At 46.7% G+C, this 21692-nt stretch overlaps 1 protein-coding gene across 1 annotated transcript in view; it reads left to right on the top strand.

Moving 5' to 3' along the window:
* LOC118232051 (E3 ubiquitin-protein ligase RNF38-like) overlaps positions 1–21692 on the top strand; it is a 34006-nt gene that overhangs the window by 1942 nt on the left and 10372 nt on the right. The window contains exon 2 of the mRNA XM_035426592.1: positions 17707–17768. Within this exon, the coding sequence (XP_035282483.1) occupies positions 17707–17768 (62 nt within the window). The remainder of the gene's footprint in view (positions 1–17706; positions 17769–21692) is intronic.

Genomic DNA, 21692 nt, shown 5'->3' with positions numbered 1-21692 from the left:
CTATGTATTGTTTGTTTAGTTAACCAGCAAGTTAAATTCATTTTCACATCCCTGGTAATCTCGTCGGTCTCTGTTCGCTTTTTCGGTTTTACTTCACAAGTTCAGCTCAGTTCAGTTGTGCTATACTTGCAGAGCAAATAGCCTCACTGCCAAGACGTCAGCTGGCTTGGCAAGCGACACTGTTGAGTAAATAGTGTAGATGCTCCATAGCTTGCCGTACTGCAATACCGTTACACTCTCTGCCTGTATCTTTTTTGTTTTGTTGTTGTTCTGGTATTTAAGAAGTAGCGCGTTACAGTGTCAGGTATGGGGGCATTCCGAGGTTTGTTGTCTAAAAGCAAGGAAACACCTTACAAGTTATTCTGAAACTGCTTGTGCGGAGACGCTGTGTTCCCAGAGACTGCTTACGAATAGATACATTTCGTTCTGTTTATTCACAATTATAAACATAAAAGTGTTTCTTTATATCTTGGCAGTAATTCTTTCCTTCTAGAAGCGTTTGCTCGTCACTCTCAAAGACCCAAGGAAATGTTGATACAGGAAGCCATACCACAATTTCCTTGGGCGCTTTACATGGCTGTAGGAAATGGTTCCGAACGAAAATAAGGTTAAACATAATTTTTTTGAAGAGTAATTTGGTAATATGCAGGAGACATACAATCTATGAAGTCGTAACCTTTCTGCACAAGCTGTGTTGCAGATACTTGAAGTATATTTTCTTGCTTCATAAACCCTTGAATGCCCTGACACCTGTCATTGTAATACTGGTCTGGCAGACCATCAGAAACTATTGCAGCTTTATAAAATATCCTTCATCACATGCACATACTGTATGGATTTACTAAAAATATACACTAAAACTGAAATAATATATATATTTTTTAATTAACTTACCTTTCAAACTAAAATAGGTAAAATAAAGAGTTCCAAAAATATTAAGCATGGTATACTCTGTTACTGTTTTTTTTCCATCTAAGGTGTGTTGCTGTTCTTTCTGTTGGCCTATTTATTTCACTTTACGGGATTTCATTTTTGTGTTTCTCTTTTTGGCAGGCCTCACCCCATAAATACCATATTCAGTTTGACAGCAATGTCATTTAGCTGATATATTTTTGAGGATTTCACAATGGGTTGTCATGAAATGAATGTTGTGTTTGCTTGCTAGAATAAACCAAGGCTTCACCTTGGTTATGTCTAGGCTGTATCAATTACAGTTACCATTTCCCATTTGAGAATTGTCACTTCCTCTGCTCAGAATTAAACAGCACCCTGCTCCTATTGCTCAATTCACCATCTGGCTTGAAAACCAAGCATCACACAAATAATAGATTATTTAGGCTAGCTGTCACTTTCCCCAGCTATCACAAAACGTTCTCGCAATGTTGCTGCAATGTTATAACATTGACGGCACATTAGAGTAACGTTGTGTGGACATTTTGTGTTAGCTGGGTTTAGGTTGGCCAAGTGGGGAAATGAGCTGCATGGGCATCTGTATGGGCATCTGATCTTTACTGAATCTCTAGGTTACAATTGGCACAGCCATGTTGAGGTTTAGTTTAAGCCTGTTTAGCATAAACATGACATTAGCTGCTGCTGAAGTACTTGTACACCTGACCATGGGCTGTCTCAGTGAATATCTGGTGTTTCTAGAGTAGTTTGGATAATCTCAAGGGACATATGAAGGAGACACAGCTGACATATGGATGGGCTGATACTGGAAGGGTCTCTGCCAATTGTACATCAGACATTGGCTCTTGCATAATTTACTTCCTGTGGTGGTAGGTTGACCGTAATTTCACAGTTGCTGGTCAAGGCAGTGCCTCAAAGTTGACCAAAGTTCTTAATTTGATGGGCAAGGTTTTGAAAAGTCAGGTTGGGGCAACTGGCTCTGTTTTCCAGTGTAGAAAGTAGTTTTAATTAGTGGCTGAGCGGTCATGCTTGGAGAAGTAGCCATATTTGTACCTAGAAAGTACTGAACTGAAGTATTGAGCACACCCCTCTTAAATGCTTGAAGTTCACACAAACATCACTAACAGATACATTTTTGGCCTATTACCCTTGATGCTGTATTGCTAATTCAGTGACATTGTGGCTGACTCCAGGTAGGCTTTAAATGTCCTAAAATAGTTCTCCTGGGTGACAAGGTGACAAGAGTTGAATCCAAGTGTGAATTCAAGAGATTATCATCGCATAGTCCTGGCTATGTCTGTGGTTAAGGCCTGTGATAATGATAATTCTCACATTCCCTAGCTTTCAACCCGGACAGTTATGGACATTTTGTGTAGTTTCAGAGCTGTATCTTCATCGATGGAAGAAGTGTTTGAAATCTACTTTAGAAGCCAAGTATATGTAGGTTAGAAAAAACTAAATCTGTACTTTTTTGTGATTGTTATTGTTGTTATTGAATAGTCTGCATTACCAGCTGAATAAAGTAATGATGTAATGAAATAATACATTTTTTCTTCAACTAGGCTACCTCCTGCCCCCTGAATGCAAGAGTAAAATTGGTTATGATATTTTGGACCTTGACACTTCAAGCCCTTTGTTTTCATCATTTGTTTTCATCATTTAGCCTATTTTATATCAACCAGGTAAAACAGATGTATGTTCTGTCAGATGAATGGTAAGATTTCTGAAGGCTTTTTGAAATGAGAGCCTACTGTACATGTGCTGTGTTGTTATCAGCCACTGGACTAGCTGAAGTCAGTGTGAATGTACTGTGTAAAAAGTGTATATGGCAGACAATATTTTACTTACTGAGAGCCAGTTGTTCTTGATACTAACACATTAAGCTTCTTGATGTGACGGCCAGAATTGGACAGAGTATGGATTAAGCATAATATTTTGTGTAGATGTGCGTACATATCATCAGTTAAATCTAAGTTGGGTCATTCAGTGAGTGCAGACACTAGGTAGCTATATGCTAAAAAAGCTTGCACAAATCCAGCACAAATAAGTAGGCTACATTAGATAGCCTAGTTCATTAATAGGTAAATGGCTAATGCAGCTTTATTAAATCTTTTTTAAAAAGAGGTACTTATTCATGTATGTGACACACTAACTCTGTATAAATATAGGCCAAACACACCCAACCATTAGAGCTGCCGACATTGAAACTGGATTCCCAGTTTGTTTGCATTTTGAGCTGTTTCCAGATCTTACATTGTCTTTAAAGCAGCCATCACACAGCACGTCAGCCTGCTCCTCGGAAAACAAAGAATGGCTTAAAATGCTGTGCATTACTTGTGTTATTTGCATCCCACGTTGCCTCCCACACATACCAGCTGTGTTTTTAATCTATTTTCTGCCGGTCTGCTTTGTTCAAACTTGTTGGTTTCTGGTAACTTTTAATAACTGCCTTTCACCCCAAAATAGCCGTTCCCAGTCACATGACCTGGGTTCACGAGTGCCACGCTAAAGGCACGATGAGTAAAATGGATTGGCATTTTATTTTTGATCGCTTAGCGGAAAGTTAACTTGGCCGCGGGAAGTAGCCTAATAGTTCAGGGCAGCGAGGCGACCGGGATGCTACCAGCGGCGCTAGCTTTCCCTCGGGCGCAGTCGTCTTTGCACAAGGAGCCCCTTGTGCCGGGTTTTAAAGGGGAACGAGGACTGGTAGCGGTCCATCCGCTGACACGGGAGTGCTGCGCGCCTCCGGATCGCCGTCGGGCCGGCTTCCAAGCCGCGTGCCGTCTTTTAGGGCCTTCCAGGGGCCAGAGTACGCGGAAGGCTGCGACGAGCCCAGCTTTTCAAAAAGACGTGGAGGGAGAAGGGGAGGGGCCTCCGCTGATGTCTCCTCCTCTCCCAGTGGCTCCCTGCCAAATGCAAAAGGTCCTTGCAACGTTACCGGAATGTCTTGTCAGTGTTTTTTTAACACCGGCCGTACGTTACGTCGCGGCAACGTTGCGATAACGTTTCGCGTCGGCCCGGGAGACCGGCTCGAAGACCGGGGATTTAAACGTGCGCGTGGTCACCCCGCGCGACCTCCGCTCGCGACAAGCGGGGGAAAAACAAACAAACAAAAAAAAAAAACGCGTTCTGGTACGGCGAGTCGAGGATTACTGCGTCGGTGCCCTTTCCTGGCGACAGCGGTTCGCTTCGCAGTCAGGACGGCAGTACAGCATAATGGAGAGGAAACCGGGGCTCGCGAGCCGCGACATTGTGGGTCTGGAACCCGGATGGCGCGCTCCCATTGTATCCCGGGGCCAAGGGTACTTAACCTGAATTGCCGCAATAAAAAACTTCCAGCTGTGCGAATGCACAGTGTGCAGAGAGAAGAAACGCGGTAAGATTGGGTGACGGCGTCGGCTGGACGCCGCGCGACGTAGCGGTCCCTTTGAGTGACCGTAACCTGCAGGAGCGTGGGACGGGAGAGGCGCTCGGCTACTGTGGAGAGTTTCAAAAAGAAACGGGTTTGCGAACACGGCCCGTTTAACCAAAGGGTTTCTATAATAAGGACGCTTCGCTCCTGACCAAAATGAGACGCGCGGAGAGCCCGGGAATGAAAGGCGCCGTTTAGGCGAGGGGGGGGCGTCTGTCGGGAGGGGCCAGCCCACAGCTGCCCCGGCTCGCTTTCGGGCTCTTACCGGGCCGGCGGCCGCCGAACCCCCTGTTTACGAGCCGCCCGCCGAGCGGCGACGGTTTCGCGCCCGCTAACTCGTTTTCGGAGCGTAATTCGTAGAAGCGGACTCGGGGCGGGGGGAGAGCCCGCGCTCGCCGACGCTCCCTTCCCGCCGGGGCCCGAGAGACGCCGGCGAACCCCGTAATGAAGGGTCTGAGGTGGGGCCTCGGGGAGGGGCGGCGGCGGCCCCCGCGTCACGAAACGAGTCCTGTCTGCCTGTCGGTCTGGCACGGACAGTTCCCAGCCCTGGGGCGTGCGGTCCAGCTGGAAGAAACTGGGTCAGGAAAGCGTGGGGACGGAGCAGTTTTTTTAAAATAAAGTTTGTGGTGAATTCTGTTATGTCATGCTCGTTTTTCTATTGGCTAGCGTAAACGATTTGAATATGTAAAAGCAGACTTTTTTTTTCCATTTAAAGTAAAGCTTTTTGCAGCCCATAAAAGGCACATGAATACCCTATAGGTGCAATTATGTTTTTTTCTGAACAAATACAAATAATAATTCTAGGGTAAGGGAAGTTGGATTGTTATGTTTTTCTTTGATCATTATGTATTTTGTGTCTTTATTTGTTTGACTATTGTTTTCTATTAAGGAAATCACAAGATGCCTGTATTAATGACAAAGTATTGTCTCTATTGATTGCCATTGGTATTGTGTGTTATAAATGCATTCTCCACATACACATGAAGCATATACTTTATATGTATCTATAAAAAACACAATTCTGAAAAAATTCTGCCTATGAAATTGTTGATATCGTGCTGAAGCCAAGTTGCGGTGAGACGTTTGCTAATGTTTCACTGAAACCAAACAAGCCATGTTCCAAAGCAATGCTACCCATGTGTTCCTACATTCATTGGATTAACTTGGCCCTGGGTTTCTTCGCCTTGTCCTCTCAAGAGAATGTGGTCTTTAGGTGTGTGATCAATGTGTGCAATCTTCGCTTGTGTCAGCAGAACGTCTCTGTGGTGAAGGCCTGCTGGAGTGTGTGTGTGTGTCTGTTTTGCATATATCATGTCTGTATTTTCTCCTAATAAAGCAAACTGTATGGTTGTATTGTATGCAAACAGAAAGCAAGTGCTTTTTTACCACCAGTATACTGAAGGATGAAGTAAAGATGCAACTGGAAGCAAGAAGAACAAGAAGCTTCCAGAACAATTTGGGGACAAAGATTATAATTATTATTGTAGTTGTGATTGTTATTATTACTATTATAATAATTATTATTATTGTGATTTTATGGTGATGATGATGATGGTGATTATTATCATAAAATCACAATTATAATAATAATTATTATAAACTGTATATAGCCTAGCATTTATGAAACAGATGTTAAATAAACTGTAATTAAACATCACAAATGTTAAAAACACAAAAGTTAAAAACAAACGGAAGACAATAATAAAATAAAACTGCAGCAAGATAAGAACACGGAAACGAAAGGCGGAAATCCAGAAAGTAATGTTTTAGTTAAAGCTAGCCTATGAAGTGACCTTTCGAAAGTTTCACAATTGAACACAGTTAACCTGATCTCTTCGGGCCGGTTGTTCCAGAGTCGCGGGGCTCTGACAGAAAAAGGCTCGACCTCCCTTCGCTTTCAGCGCAGAATGTGGAAAAACCAGAAGGCCCGAGGCACGGCGCTGGGCAGGGAAAACGGAGGCCGGTGGCGGCTTCAAAAAACGATACCTTCGAAAGAGTTAAATGGAACGGGGAAGACTACGCGTGAACCTAAAATAATCTTCGGCCGTACATATTTAAAATGACCACGTAATGGCTTTATGTTTTCAAGCCATTTTGTAGGAGCCGGTTTAATTCCTTTTTCCGACCCAAAAATATTCAGGAAGCGCAAGCCTTCTGGTGCTTCAAGCGTTTGGCCGCGCTCACGTCTCTCTTCTTTGCACGGCACCCTGTTGCGCAGAATATTTCTGGTGTTGTGGACTGAATTGATTTTCTGGGGACGTTAAATCCAACTGTACAGATTTGAACGAGAGGGTATATTGACGGACTGCTTAGAAACGCAAGGAAACTGTTAATTACATTGGCATGAACTAAACGTAAAAGCACTGAGTGATATTTCTTTGCAGCTGCTGACAACTAGGCCTAAGTCTTTGTTAGGTTTGAACAGTAACAGTAAGGTTTGCTGACAGAGATAGACCTCGCTCTTGGAGATTCTTGATACTTTTTGTGGCATAATAATTTCATGCCACATAGGCTATAGACTCTGTGAAACTAATACTCCCAAATTCAATTGGTGAAAGAGCCTTAATCCAATGCAGCAGGACCAATAATACTGAAGTGCGTAATCCTAATATTTGTTAAGTTGTTTTTTCCTTTATGATATGATATATAGGCTATTGTTAGCATTTACACAGTTTCTAAAGGCATATCACTATACTTTTAATTTCAGTATTGTTTTGTGTGTAAAAAGCAAATCTTTAATTTAGTATCAACATTAACACCACTGTTAAGAAAAAAAGTATTGTGAGGTAAAAAATTAAATAAAATCACCCAAACAGAAATAGGTAATTTGTGAGAAACCAGTAAATGTGAAAGACAAAGCAACACATACCGACATTTACCCTGAAAATTTAGTTTTGCCACTTACAAAAGTCATCATAATGTAGAGGTTATATAAAATTTTTTATTTGAGGTGATACAACCTAGGCTATGCTTTAACGTTTTCTGCAAAGGCTATTGGGCTATTATATTAGAGATTAACCTTAGGGGAAGCATTTAATTGGACATGCTAATTACATGCTAAGTCAGTGGTGCTTATGAAGCTGATTTAGAAATGCTTTGTTTCCCTGGAGTCTTATCACACGGATCCACCGGAGCTGCATTTTAAAACAATTCATCAGGCTGAAACGGAGATCATGTTCTTCAGAGGGCTGTCTGCATTGTCCTGTAGGGAGAGGATTCCACGGAGATTCGCAATCTCCTTTTCGCGAAAAAGCATAGCGATGATTAATTTGCATGGATCTACTGAATAGTTCCCTCTGAATAACGGAAAACCAATACGGGAAACCAAAGAGAAAGGAGGGGAGTTGAAACCCCGGAGGAGGGAAGGGGAGAGAGCAGAAGGGGGGGGGGGGGAAGAAACGTGTGGAGAGGAAAGGGAGGAAAGGGAGGGGAGGTGGGGTGGGGTGGCGGCCACAGGCCTCTGGCGTCCCTTTTCCCGTCCGCGTTCATTCGCGGGAGCAAGACAAACCCAACCCGAGCGGGGCCGTGGAGCCAAGCGGCCCCCCTCTCTCTCTCTCTCTCTCTCTCTCTCTCAGACCCTTCCAGAACATTCCCTCCGTCCTTCCCCCCCCCGTCCTTCGGCGCGAGGGGCGCACTTCGTCAGCGGCCCGCGTACTTATCTCCTCTTCCTCCGCTTCCTGCCCTCTCTCCCTCTCTCCGTCTGCTCTTCGTCTCGGGTTCCGCCACCCCGCGAAACGCACGCGGAGGGGGGGCCCCGTTCCGCTCGCGCCCGATCCCGACGAATTTTCGCCGCGTCGCGAACGCGAGCCCGACCCCGACCCCGACCCCGCCCCGGGCACCGGATAAGCCTAAACGCGGCTCCCCGCGGGCGCGCTACCGGGGAATCCAGGTCAGGACTCCAGGCCGTAAACAGAGCCGCTTGATTTTTATTTATTTTTTTGAAAAAGCGGGACGGGTAAAGAAACGGGCCGCAAAGCAATCTCGGCGTCCGATTCAGGTCGGCTCCTGTCGAGGATTTACGTAACGTTTTCCGATCCACTTTTCACCTCTAAAAACGGAACCCGTCTGGCCGTGTTTAAGAACAGGGCCGCTAATGGATTGTTGGGTTGACGTTATGAATATTAATGCGAGCGTGACTAATAGCTTACCGCTGACAGATGAACGCCGCCGTGTGGCGAGCCCTCATTGGCTTGGGCTTCATCCTTTCGAATCATTCAAGGAGCAGTTTTGTGGAAACCGAAATCGAAAACAAAAAGAAACGTGCTTGATTTTTGTCACGATGAACCTGTAGTTTTGTATTCTGAAATAGTATTTGAATTAATAAAATATGGATAGATGTAGGCCTGTATCTCTCTTTTGTGAAGAGGGAGCTGCCTGTGAGCTTGCATGCATGGGAAAGAATTGTGAAAATGACTTTGTAGTCCAGTTAGCCTCTAAATGCTAAAGCCAAAGCAAACCCTTGTATCCAGAGTGAAAACACATTTTGCAATTCTGAGTTTGGCAGGAACAGATAAACCTGCTGAAAGGGTGCTGCTCATTTGAAATTAATCGACCATCTCCCTTTAAGACAGGAGAGAGGTTAGCTGTACGATTGATCAGAATGTGTGCTAATTTAAGATGGTTTTCCTAGGGATCCAAACACTGTTGCAATTCAGGTTTTTTTTTGTCTACTTATATTTCATCCGGTTTATTAAAATTAAATGAATACTTGACACTGTAGATGCCTAAAACTTTATACTTGCATCATTTTCTTGATTAACATTTTTGCGGTTGATGATTTGGACTTAATTACTTTTACAGAACGCATCCCTTCACATCTTTCGCTAATTAGCTCATTGCGTGCTGCTGTTTAAAAGTTACAAAGAGATGCCACGAGAGAAAAATGAGATCATCAGCCCAAATACAGTAAAGATTGGAAAATCAAAGGCTCGGTTTGAAAAAAATTCTAATTCAGTTCTGCTTTGTGCAGGCCTGTGTTCCAATTTGGTATTGAACATGGAATTAAGACCACCCCTATTCGAGAATGGCTATGTTCTCCCGTGAAGAAGACGCGCGCCTGTATTTTCATTAGTGTTCCCCTGACCTCATGACACCTGACACGGGGGGTACCGTGTACCTCAAAATTGTAGCCAATCAGAGGAAGCGGTTTCAGATGAACCGGCAGATGCAGGCGTGTGCTTTTTAGCACGTCCTTTTCTTTTTCCGTGCGGTTTTTTTCCACGTTCATTTCCTCGCAGTGGAACTAGCGGTTTTTTTGCCCAGATACAGCGTTCCTGTAACGCTGGCTACGGAACCGCGATAGGAGACCAGACGCCAGGCCGTGAAGGACCGCGAACACCCTTGCACCCTGCCCTGGTTCCAGCCAATACGTCTTCTCTTCTCTTCGGCTTCCTGACCTCTGACCTCCCATCCCTCCCCCTTTCCTTCCTTCCTTTCCTTCCTTCTCTCCCTCTTTCCCCTGCTCGGGGGCCCCTAAGTGAACGCTCCGTGGTTATTCGGTACTGTCCCACTGCCCCTTGCTTCTCTGTGTCCTCACGGTGCCCTATACGCCTGACTAACACAGACTATAAGCAACGGCTTCATCTGCTACAGCTTAGTTACAGGTCAAGGCAGTGACTCCATCTGCTTCGGTTACAGGTCAAAGCAATGAATCCGTGTGCTGCAGTTACAGGTCAAAGCAATGGCAGTGACTCCATGTGTTGCAGTTACAGGTTGAAGCAGCAACTCTGTATGCTGTAGTTACAGGTCAAAGCACACGGACTCTGTGTGTGCTGTAGTTAAAGGTCATACCAGCGATTGTATGCTGTAGTTACAGTTTAAAACAGTGACTCTTAACTGCAGTTACAGGTCAAAGAAGTGACTGTGTATACTGTAGTTACAGGTCAAAGTGGGACTGTATGCTGTAGTTACAGGTCAAAGCAGTGACTGTGTATACTGTAGTTACAGGTCAAAGCAGTGACTGTGTATGCTGTAATTACAGGTCAATGTGGTGACTGTATGCTGTAGTTACAGGTCAAAGCACTGACTCTGTGCTGTAATTATAGGTCAAAACAGTGACTCTCTGTATCCTGTAGTTCCCTCCAAATTTCTTTGAGGCTGCATTTTACATTTTCTTTTTCTGTGAGTCATGTGACATGTTGGTTGTTTTCTGGGTACAAAGTGAGAGGATGTTTTTAATTAATGCTCCAACAGTTATTGTGTAGCCTATATGCATTGGTCTTTCATTGGATGGATGATTCACGCACGTATGTCCCCACATACGCTCACATAGATCCACAGGCACGGTATTACTGCAGGGACGGGGAGAGGGATGTGCTGGTCCCCTGAGGTTATTCTGTGTGCCTTAGCAGCAACGTACCCAGTGCAGACACTCTCCAGACATGTTAGGCCTTATTTGTATGTGGGTTTATGTGGGATGTGGTCGCAGTCGCATGCTACACTCTCAGGAAAAAAAGAGGGCCTAAAAAGGTACAAATGCTGGCCACTGGGGTAGTGCCCGATAGCTAGGCTACATAAAATTGTACCCCTGGCCGGCAGTACTTAATAATTTATTGCTCCCTTTTTTGGCTTGTAAAAGGTACTTATTATAAACAAATAGAACACTATTGTGTTTTCAGGGTACATTTGAGATTTGTTCTCTAAAGAGCAAAAAATGTAGGCTACCTCCACCGTACCTTCTGTTTCTGAGTGTACGATGTCGGTAGGATGGAAACCAGTGCTGTTCGTTTCGTTCCTTGGCGTGTTCTTTTATCTACTGGAAAGAGAGAGAGAGCGGGTGCAGATGTTGCGGAGGCTGGGAGTGGATGTTACGGGTCGCGGATGTCACGCTTCGCCGAAATCAAAGAGCAGGATGCAGGGGCGGCGAGGGCGGGTCCGGAGAGAGAGAGGGAGAGAAGTTCGGAGAGCCAAGGGGGCGGAAACGAGGCAAAGGCTCACCGCTCTGAGGAAATCGATAGCGGCCACGAAGAAGAAGAAGAAGCCGTAACTCCCCCCCTCCCTGCTCCCGTAACCCTGCCTCCCCCCGTTCCATCATCCCCCGCTGCTCTTCTTCTTCTTCCTGTATGGCACCACCCCCCCCCCCCCCAACCCCCGCATCCCATTTCCCGCGGCAACCCCCGCCGGTGAGGCTCGTCCGTTTTCGCGCGAAGGCGAGACGCCGCCGGGGAACGAGGCGAGCGGTGCCCCGCCCCCTTTTTTTCCGTTCGGTTCTCCCTCCGGTCCCCAGGCCCCGCCTCTCACCGCCAAGACGTCCGCAGGGCCGGTCTCATTCGGCTTCTCCCGAGACACTCCTCTCCCGCCCCATTTGCATGTCAATCAGTGTCCACGCGCTTTCTTAAAGGGACGGAAAAAAGCGACCCTCTCTCTCCAATCCTAGGCCCTCATGTTTAACTAGCCTCGAAATTGAAAGGTATCCTTTCGTTTCAAAAACAAATTTAAGTGGACAACGCAGGAACCTGCTAGCACTTTCCGTTCATATGACTTTTTAATGGCAGAGCAGGCCCCTATTTCTGATTTCGTCTAGAGAGAAGCGCTGGGAGGGAGGCCTGCCTGTGGTTCTGTTGACGGGGCGATCTCGTGAACAGACCTGTTGTGGGCCTCGGGCTTGACGATCCCCCAAATCGCCTGCAGGCCACCGGTAAGGCTGTTCTCGCCACACCGCTAGAGTGGCAAGCTATTCAAATGTTCGGTGGGCGTGTCCTTCAGGGTGTTGCCAGACAACGGAGAATAGGCAAGGTAAAATGATATCAATGAATGGAAGGGTTTTTGTTTTTTTGTTTTTTTTAAAGAAAATGTGTATTTTTAGACACGCCACGCTGTGAAAGGTTGGCATCCAGGCCTCTCCCCTCCCCTCCCCACCTCTCTCCCTCCCACTCCTCTTTTCCCTCTCTCCCCGTATTTCCCCCGTCTCGTGTGGGCCGGGTCACGCGGTGCGCTGGGAGAGTGTTTACACGGCGCTGTGTGTGGTCCGCTAAGCACGCCTGCGTGCTAACGTGCTAAACCGGGGGAGCGGTCTGGAGCCGGCCGGGGGAAGGGGGGGGGGTGGGGGGGGGGGGGGCGGCTACGCGGGGCACGGTCGCTTTCCGAATGGGGCCGTTGTGAGCTGGACTCTGGTGTAACGGGGTGGGGGGTGGGGTGGGGGAGTGGGGAGGTGGAGCTCCAACGTTGTTTTTGTTTACAGCCGTGACGGAACGCCGTGGAGAAAATCGTCCGCGCGAATGTGCGTCTGCGGGCCGCCCCCTCCGAGGCTGTTTTCGGGGGAAGCGCTGTTATTGGTGAACGACCGGCTTTATTACCGCCAATAAAGGAGGCCTTACGGTTTCAAATGCTGCCGTTTGCCAGACGTTTTTTTTTTTTTTTCCCCCTTGCCATGGGGACTCATAAAATTGCATTTAACATGGTAAGCAGAATCAAATAAATGCCAGTCTCAGAATAAAGGCTCCAGAATAAAGGGACAGAAATGCTTTTTTTTTTTAATATATAGGCCTAATTGAATGATTGAGGTGTAACCAGGGTTTTTCTTGGCACAAAATAGGGGTTAGGTGGTGACTTTGTGTGACTGTGACTGCAGTTGGTTTCCTTATATTTAGCTACAATTAGGCTATAATGTGACTTTCTGGTCTTCATGAAACCTCCACGATGCATTGAGATAAAAAAAAAAGAAATGTATTACAAACAGAAAAAATTTGACCAATTAAATTAAATATTTATTTAAGGGTTGGGGGATATAGCCTTATACTGAAGGATTTACACATTATAAGAGGGTCATTCTACAGGAATAGTGTTTGGAATAGTGTCTCGAAATGCATTTCATTTTTCTAACTCAAAATTTAGGGTACAATAATAAGTAACCATTTAATTTCGTTAATCCTCACAAATTCTGGTTTACTGTATTTAAATTACTTTTATACATTCACTCAAAGAATGCTTGCACCATTATTTTGGGTGTTACTCATTTGTTAACCAACATTAAAGGCTATTTGAATTTTATTTTCAGTTCTATCTGCTTAATCATTAACCTACATGCTTTTTGCCTATAGAACTTGCCTATAGAACGGTCAGTTCTATAAGCAAAAAGCATGTAGGTTAATGATTAAGCAGTATTACATAACTTGGGTATTTGTATAGAATTGCCAAATCCCAAACCATTCCCGATCCCATTCATTTCATTGTAAAGAGATTGCATATTTGCATGAACCATTAGCGCCTATTTTAGATATTATGTCCAATTACAGTACAGAATGATCTAAGCGAATATAAGTTAAAAGAGGAAGCGGCATACACAAACCGACAATTGCGCTATAAAGTATCATTCATGACCAAATTGCATTGGACCAAATAAATGCACAGACCAATTTTAATCGTTGTGTTTTTTTTCGGCATGATTTCTCCTATGGGTGGCTTGAAAAAATATTTAGATGGCCCACCTAAGACATTTCAGTGTAGGAAAAGCCCTGGTAACAGCATGTAATGTAAATGGAATTATAGAAACGGTCAGCTGAGGTCATTCCACCTTCGAAGGAGGAGAACAGGGAGGAGGACAGGGAGGAACCAGGGAAGGGAGGCTGTGAGCAGCGTCTGCCAGGCGTTTGAAGACAAAGATTGCAAGGCCAAATTTTTTTTTTTGTTGCTTACTGAGAAGAGACGCTTTGTGAGAACCCGTGCGTGAAAGCTCTTCAGAAGACGTTTTGCACACCTTTACCAGATTTTTGAAAGAAAACTTATGACAATATTTGACAACATCCGCGCAGATATTCAAAGTGAAGCGAACAAAGGTGTTCTGCGGCTTCTCTGGGTTCATTCCAAATGTAATCCCCTGCAATGTCTGACACTGTGTATCGCCATCTAAGAAAATGCAGTGGGGGGGGGGGGGGGGGGGGGTAGCGGTTAAAATAACAGAACCGTTTTTGTAAAATGTAAGGGAATATTGGCGTTGTTGTTGACTTTTTATAAAGCGCTTTATAAAAGTGCTTTATAAAAATTATAAATAAAATTAATTTATTATTATACGAATGGCTAGGACATCCAGGAGAACTGTGCACGTGATTGTTTGTTCGGTAGAAAGTGTGAATGAATTTCCGGCTAATTATTGCCTTGGGCGTCAGTGACGGTAAAGAGGTCGTTCGAGTTCAGGTCGGCGCTGTGCGTACTCGGACGTGCTGCCGCCCGTTTCGCACCACTGTTCTGTTCGCTAGTCAGCGTTTCAACCGCAACGCGAACGGTCAGAACCGCCGACCGCTTTCTTTTTTTACCGTCCGGTCGGTCCGCTCCCGTTCGTCCTCGGTTTGCGACACGCACACACACACACAAAGCGGTCGTCCTAAGGCCGGATGTTAATATTTAGCCGCGCTAACGTAGCGGCAAGAAACGGCGGGTTTCTCTCTCCGCCGGCGCGGCCGGAACGGCGGGTTCCTCGGCTATTACCGCGGACCGCCTCCCCCCCCCCCCACCTCGCTTCTCCGCGAGCCTCTCGCCATTGTCGCCGCCGCTCGCTCGATGTCTTTGTGTTGTCACTCACTTCAGACTTCATAGCGTCTCACTGTGGAGGAGACCGAAAACACTCTCTCCCTCTTCTCTTTGTGCGCGGCAGTCAGGATGGGGGGGTGGGGGTGGGGGGGGGGCACGGAATATATCAGGCCTTTGTGCATTTTGACAGGACTATATTTATTTATTTATTTATTTATTTACATATTTATTCCATCATTTGTTTTTTTTGGGGTGTTTAATGTGGAAGAAACTGCAGATTCCCTCCGGAGTTAGGGTTCTAGGTGATTCCAAGGATATCGCATCCGCGCTTGCTCCGAGCTAAAGAGGAGGAAGAGTAATATTTCGGACAAAAATATACATCAAAAGTGCAAACATAGCAGCGGAATCTTGAATAGCAGTGCTTAACCCAGGAATGTTGGAGCCCGGATGCAAAAACACTGGCTGTCAGGCTGTTAACCTCTCCGTGTCACGTGATCCCGTCGTACCGTCCTTGTATTTTCAGATCTTTTACTTTCTCTCCCATCCCTGTTCTCCCTATAGGCTATCTCACGGTCATGTTCGTCCTGCTCGGACCTGCACAATATTTGAGGCCGACAACGTGATGATGATGATGAGGATGTTGAAGACGCTGATGTGGCAGCACGAGCATTGCTCTTGCGTCAGTGTCCGTGCCATTTTTCCTGTTCTGTCCATATAGGCCTATTTGCAGGCACATCAAAATGTGTGGCTGTGAATGAGCTAGAATAAACACCAAGGTTGTGGCATTATCCAGTTTGTTACTGACTAGCAGACTTCATTACATTACATTACAGGCAGACGCTCTTATCCAGAGCGACTTACACAACTTTTACATAGCATTTTACATTGTATCCATTTATACAGCTGGATATATACGGAAGCAACTTCGGTTAAGTACCTTGCTCAAGGGTACAACGGCAGTGTCCTACCCGGGAGTCGAACCTGCGACCTTTCGGTTACAAGCCCAGTTCCTTACCCACTGTGCTACACTCCGTCCACTCCGTCCACTTCACTTGCTGTTAGCCAATGCATGACTAAGAACTACCCATCCATTGTTCTCATGTGACATCTGGCTTTGTTTTGTTTGTCATAGATGTGTTCTGTGTTCCTCTTACTGAGTCACGTACGCAGGGGGGGAAATATTTCGCCTATTATTGTTCTGGAACATTTGAAGAATGTGCATCTTGGTCATTGTAGTTCAATTCAACGATTGTCTTTCATAGTGGCGTCTTTTAGAGTGTATTACTTAGCCTAACCTTTTGAGAAACTGTAATTCACACAGCAAGTCTTGGTCCCTCTGAATCTTTGGAGTGTGACACTCTTTGTAATCCGAGAGTCAGGCAGAATTTGTTTGAACTTTGACAGGTTTGTTTTTACATTTGCATGGTTCTTTGCCCGTGTGATGTGGCTTGAGGTTGTTCTTCTCATGCGCTTTCTTGTCCCCTCTGTACTGGGATGTTATGGATCTTGGCCGGTGTTGGGTACTTGCAGCTCCTTGCCCGCGCTGTTAGTTTTCATGGCAACGCGTCCATACCGTTTTACGGAACCCCGCGCGTGCCGTGCTTTACGGTCCTACGTCTCCGTTTGCGCTTGCGTTATCTCTGCCGTGTGTGTGCTCTGGTAGCTTGCCCGCGCGTTCCTCAGCCGGCCTCTGATTCGTCGCTCCGCTCTTTATCTGCCGACCGTAGTTCGACGTCGGCTTTTGGGTTTTTTTTTTTTTTTCGTTCCGCGCGGAACGCTCGCCGAGGGCCGAGGGCACCGAGAGAAGGGCGAGGGGGGGGACGAAAGCGCCGCCCCGCTTCGCTTCTGGGTTTTTTGTTTCCCGGTCGTCTCTGGCTCGGTGAGGCGGACTGACGGGAACCAGCAAGGGTTTTTTTTGTGTGTGTGTCAGTAATCGGCAGGAAAGCACCTCACCGCTGGCGGCTGAGCGTGGCACAGAAGTGCCACCTCGGTTAACCCTTTGAGGTGCGAGAAGAATGCAGACGTGTGATTAGAATGTTCTTACCTGATTACATTGCATTACATTACATTACAGGCATTTAGCAGACGCTCTTATCCAGAGCGACTTACACAACTTTTACATAGCATTTTTACATTGTATCCATTTATACAGCTGGATATATACTGAAGCAATTTTGGTTAAGTACCTTGCTCAAGGGTACAACGGCAGTGTCCTACCCGGGAATCGAACCTGCGACCTTTCGGTTACAAGCCCAGTTCCTTACCCACTGTGCTACGCTGCTGCCAGCGTTAGAAGAATGTTCTCCTAACGCTGTATCAGCCGCTGCTGGTTATTGAAAGCAACGGAGTTCTAGAACACTGACTTTTAAGAGTAGATCACACGCATGTGATTAGAATGTTGTTGACTGAGCATTCTAATGATGATTTAACAGTCACTACTGATGATTGAAGGCAGTAAAGTTCTAGAACACTGACATAGGCATAAGTGTCAGTGTTCTAGAACTTTTTTTCCACAAAAAACCTACTCTTCAAAGGGTTGAAGGAAACAGGAAGGTGGTAGATTCGTTTGATGCAGAGACCGTCAATAGGCCATTACTGCCAGTGACATCAATGCACAGCTACAGAGAACCGCACTCATCCTGTAGTGAGCGGTAGGGGTGCTATCCAACAGGTGTTTAATGGTAGGATTCTGTTACTTACTGCTATTTAAATGATGCTTAACCAAAGATTGAGGGTCCAGGTCATTTTGGTGTCTATTCATTTGTGCAATTTCCTATCTTATGAGTAGGGCAATGCTTATGTTCTTATGCTTTGATTTCGGTTGTGCTGTCTGTAGCTTTTCTTATTGTACTTGGCGTTCCCCCCCATGGAATTACACATAAAACCGACTGAAGTAATGTGTCCCTCTTCCCTCCCCGTAGGTGGAATTGGGGCCGCCTTCCACTACCATCCGGACCATGCCTTCGGTGAGGAGAGCGACAAGGTGAGTGGGACTGTTACACCTGAACGCACAGACACACACACCTACACACACACACACAAGCACGCACAAGCAGATACACACATGCATGTACACTCACACAGAGACATGCACATGCACACACGCACACACACACACACATACATGCATATACACACATAGCTATGGGGCGACATAGCTCAGGAGGTAAGACCGATTGTCTGGCAGTCGGAGGGTTGCCGGTTAAAACCCCGCCCTGGGCGTGTCGAAGTGTCCCTGAGCAAGACACCTAACCCCTAACTGCTCTGGCGAATGAGAGGCATCAATTGTAAAGCGCTTTGGATAAAAGCGCTATATAAATGCAGTCCATTTACCATTTACATGCATACACACACTCACACTGACATACCCACACACACACACACACACACACGCAGGGCCGTGCTCAAACACACGCTTCAGGTTGTCGGGTTATTTCCGCGCGGCTCAGCGGAGGGCGGGCATCACAGCCGGCGTGGCCCGATACGAACGGCGCGCTTATCCAGGTGCTCTCGGCCGGGCGGAGTCGGTTCGATGCCCGCTCCAGCCGCGGGCGACAGCGCGGCGGGACCGCGAGACGGAACGCAGCTCCCGCCGAGCGCGACAGACGGGCCTCGTACGCGTCCAACGCCGTTCGGAGGAACCCCCCCCGGGGGGGGCGCAGACCCCGAGGCCCGCCGCATACCCTCCTGTAGCACCAGAGAGCCCGGGGCAAAGTTAGCGTAGCCGCTAACGGCTTTCGTTTCGACGCGGGAGCGAAGGCCGCTGAACCCGCTCCCGCGCGAATGCGGTGGCTCTGGGCCCTGTTATTCAAACCACAGCCCTCCAGGTCCATGAACCGCCGGTCTTCCGCCCTCCCTTTACCTGGGAGTCAGGCGGGAATGCAGACTGGCCAATCGGTAGCACTAACTGTTCAGTTACTTTCCCGGGGGAAAAGAAAACGCGGACCGGATTTGGATTCGAGGTCCAGGTTTGAGCATCCGTGTCTTAGGGTCTCTCCGATTGAAACGGCTCATTTTAAATGTCCCCCTTCTGCAGTACGCACAGCGTCCGGATCTGGGGCCGGGTGATACAAACTAAGAACCATCATGGCATCACCATAGTTACAGAGCCTTTGTTTTGGTACGCCCTGACTTAATACTTCCTGTCAGCAGCATCGGCAGGGCCCTGTGCGTTTATGTACGGGGGACCAGTCGTCACGGCAGTAACGAGTTGCAACGGGAGCAATACTGAACTAGCGCGCTGTAGTCTTATGGGACTGAAACGTAAAGAGAGGCAATTGACGTTATTAAATGCGGGTATCAACACTGTATTTAAAATACTCTGGGGCTTTTGCATCTTTAGTACCAAGGATGGCGGTTCTGGCATACACCGGTAACGGCCTGTTTTAACGAGTCTTCCAGGAAGAAAATCCGAGCTCGATTCTGAGTTCGTTTTATTTTACGACATTGCCATTGGAAGTGCAAATAGTCATTATTTATTTTTTTTTTAATGCCTCCCCCCCCCCCCCCCGGCTATAGCACAGTAGCTGTCTGTTACGATGGAATTTGCAGACCTCCCTCACCATCACAGCGCCATGGCTATCATATTTACATATGTTATATTATACGGTTATGCCTATGGCAGTATTAGATTTTGGTCAAACAGTCAATGACTTGACTTGTCATGAGGTCCATAAAATTCTTATCCTCAAACTCATTAGATCTCATGATAAGTGTAGTCTAATTAAGCGTTCTTCAGCAAACAAATTGTTTTCGTGAATTTGTTTTAGGTTATAGACATCCTGCTTCAATGCTAGTCGTGCGTGCAACTTAACTGGTGGAGGCCCTGAAACGTTTTTCCACTTTTGGCCGAATTTGACTGTTAAAAAATTAATAAATAATTCATCTTGCCTTTCAGGGCTTCTGTACGAAACCCTACACTATTATCCGAGGCTTTTTTTGCATCTCCGAAAAAAAAAAATTGAAATGAGATTTGAATATCCTAAGTCCTTCTTCCTCCTCTTCCTCCTCCTTAGGGGTTTGCTACTTTTTTTAACACTGGCAAATAACACCACTCTGTAAAGTGACGTGTGCAACGTTACCCATTCTGCTAAGCGGGGCTGTGTTTGAGGCCGCTGAGCGCTGTGCTTATTTTAAAAGCGAATCGAAAGGCTTTTGCACTCCAGACTCTCGCTCGGCACGCCGTTAACACGCTGTCATTTCCCCCCGCCTCCGTACCGCGCCCGGTCCAATCATCGCTCGGTAACGCCATTGGCTGAGAAGAGAGAGAGAGAGAAAAAAAAAAGATGGCAAGGAATTGCTATTTATGCTCGCGCTGATTTTGCTTGTGTAAATTAAAAGGACCAGGAGTGATTAAGCTGGCTGCCTTGGCTTTGAGAACCGTGTTGCGTGCCGCCTAGTGAAACAAATTGACCCTACATATCCTGATGTGTATCATATTATGACCTTTATATTGCGATGTAGTCTCTGTGGTGGGGTATGTAGTATGTAGTCAGCCCCCAACTTCTTCATCTTATAGGCTATACGTATAGAGCACCTTGCTTCAGTTCTCCTTATTGTTGGCATCTCTCTCTCTCTCTCTCTCTGCCTCTCTCTCTCTCTCTCTGCCTCTCTCTCTCACCCCACCCCCTATGTGGGCTACACTATACGTCCCTCTTCTCTTTTTCTCTTTTTCGCTGTCATTTTCTCTCTGTCTCTCACTCGCTCTCTCTCATTCCTCAGCTAATCGCCTCAGCGTTGGCTAATTCGGATCGATTTAACGTGCATTATAGTACACAGCAACGGTCTTCCTTGGTCTTGGTGTTTGCCCAAATGCTAAAATGACATGAGTATGTGCGGTGATGTAAGGGGGTGCCATTAAGGCTTCCCCCCCACCCCGTTCCCCCCGTCCTTCCTGCGTTTGTCCCGTGGAGCGCCGTGCCCCCCTGCCTCCCGCTCCCTCCCCCCCCCCCCCCGAACGCAGACAGGGGGGGCCCATCAATGTTTCATGTTAATGGGACGCGCCTGTCTGGGTGGGTTTGGGTGGCTGTCGACGGGGCGGGGCGGAATAATGGGGCGAGTACTGTAACTACCCCCGGGGCAGGTGCTGTGCCCCCCCCCCCCCCCCCCCCCCCCCCCCCACGTGCAGAAGTTTCGCCCCTCACCCACCCACGGGGTGCCAATCAAATGGAGTCCTCGGTCTGCCATTAGCTGGGTTGTTCACATTTACCCCCTGGGCTTTGATTCCTGTGTGTGTGTGTGTGTGTGTGTGTGTGCACGCCTCTGTTGCGTGTCTGCATGTGTGAGTGTGTGTGTGTCTTTGTCTGTGTGTGTTTTTGCGTGTGTCTGACTTGGCATCCGCATTAGGCAGAAAATAAAAGCTGTTGTTTTTAACATTCAGAATGACATACGTTTTTACAGTTGCATGCTTCGCTATCAAAGACAGCATTATTTGATGATAAAACATTTGCACAGGAGAGGCGTGCTCTGGAAACAGCTGAATGAACAGCGATGTGAGAGAGAACCGCTTCTGCTTCTGTCTGACTCACTGACTGCAGAACCACCATTAGCAAAGCAGTTTACCCCTGCTTACCAAATAGCTGGCTGGCTAACAGACGATCTTAAAACGGTAGCCAAACGTCGTCGCTAACACTAGCCAAACATGGCGTGAAATGCGTAAGGGAAATACAGGACACATTCTGCATTAATGCCACAACAGTAATAAATTCCACAAATAAACATGACACAAGACTGTAGTGGGTTAATGGTTTATGTGTTTTACTGAACAGTCCTTAATACTGTGGGGGCAGGGGAATTGTTGAGGAGTCATCCATCCCTTTGTCTCCGCCCCCCACCCCCCCCCCCCCCCTCGCTTGGCACTCGTGTGTGAGTGTGAGTGACTGTGTTTGTGTGTGGGTGTGTGATTGTG

Source organism: Anguilla anguilla, chromosome 7 (assembly GCF_013347855.1).
Source record: "Anguilla anguilla isolate fAngAng1 chromosome 7, fAngAng1.pri, whole genome shotgun sequence".
Classification (NCBI taxonomy): domain Eukaryota; kingdom Metazoa; phylum Chordata; class Actinopteri; order Anguilliformes; family Anguillidae; genus Anguilla; species Anguilla anguilla.
This window is presented reverse-complemented; position numbering and strand designations above follow the sequence as displayed.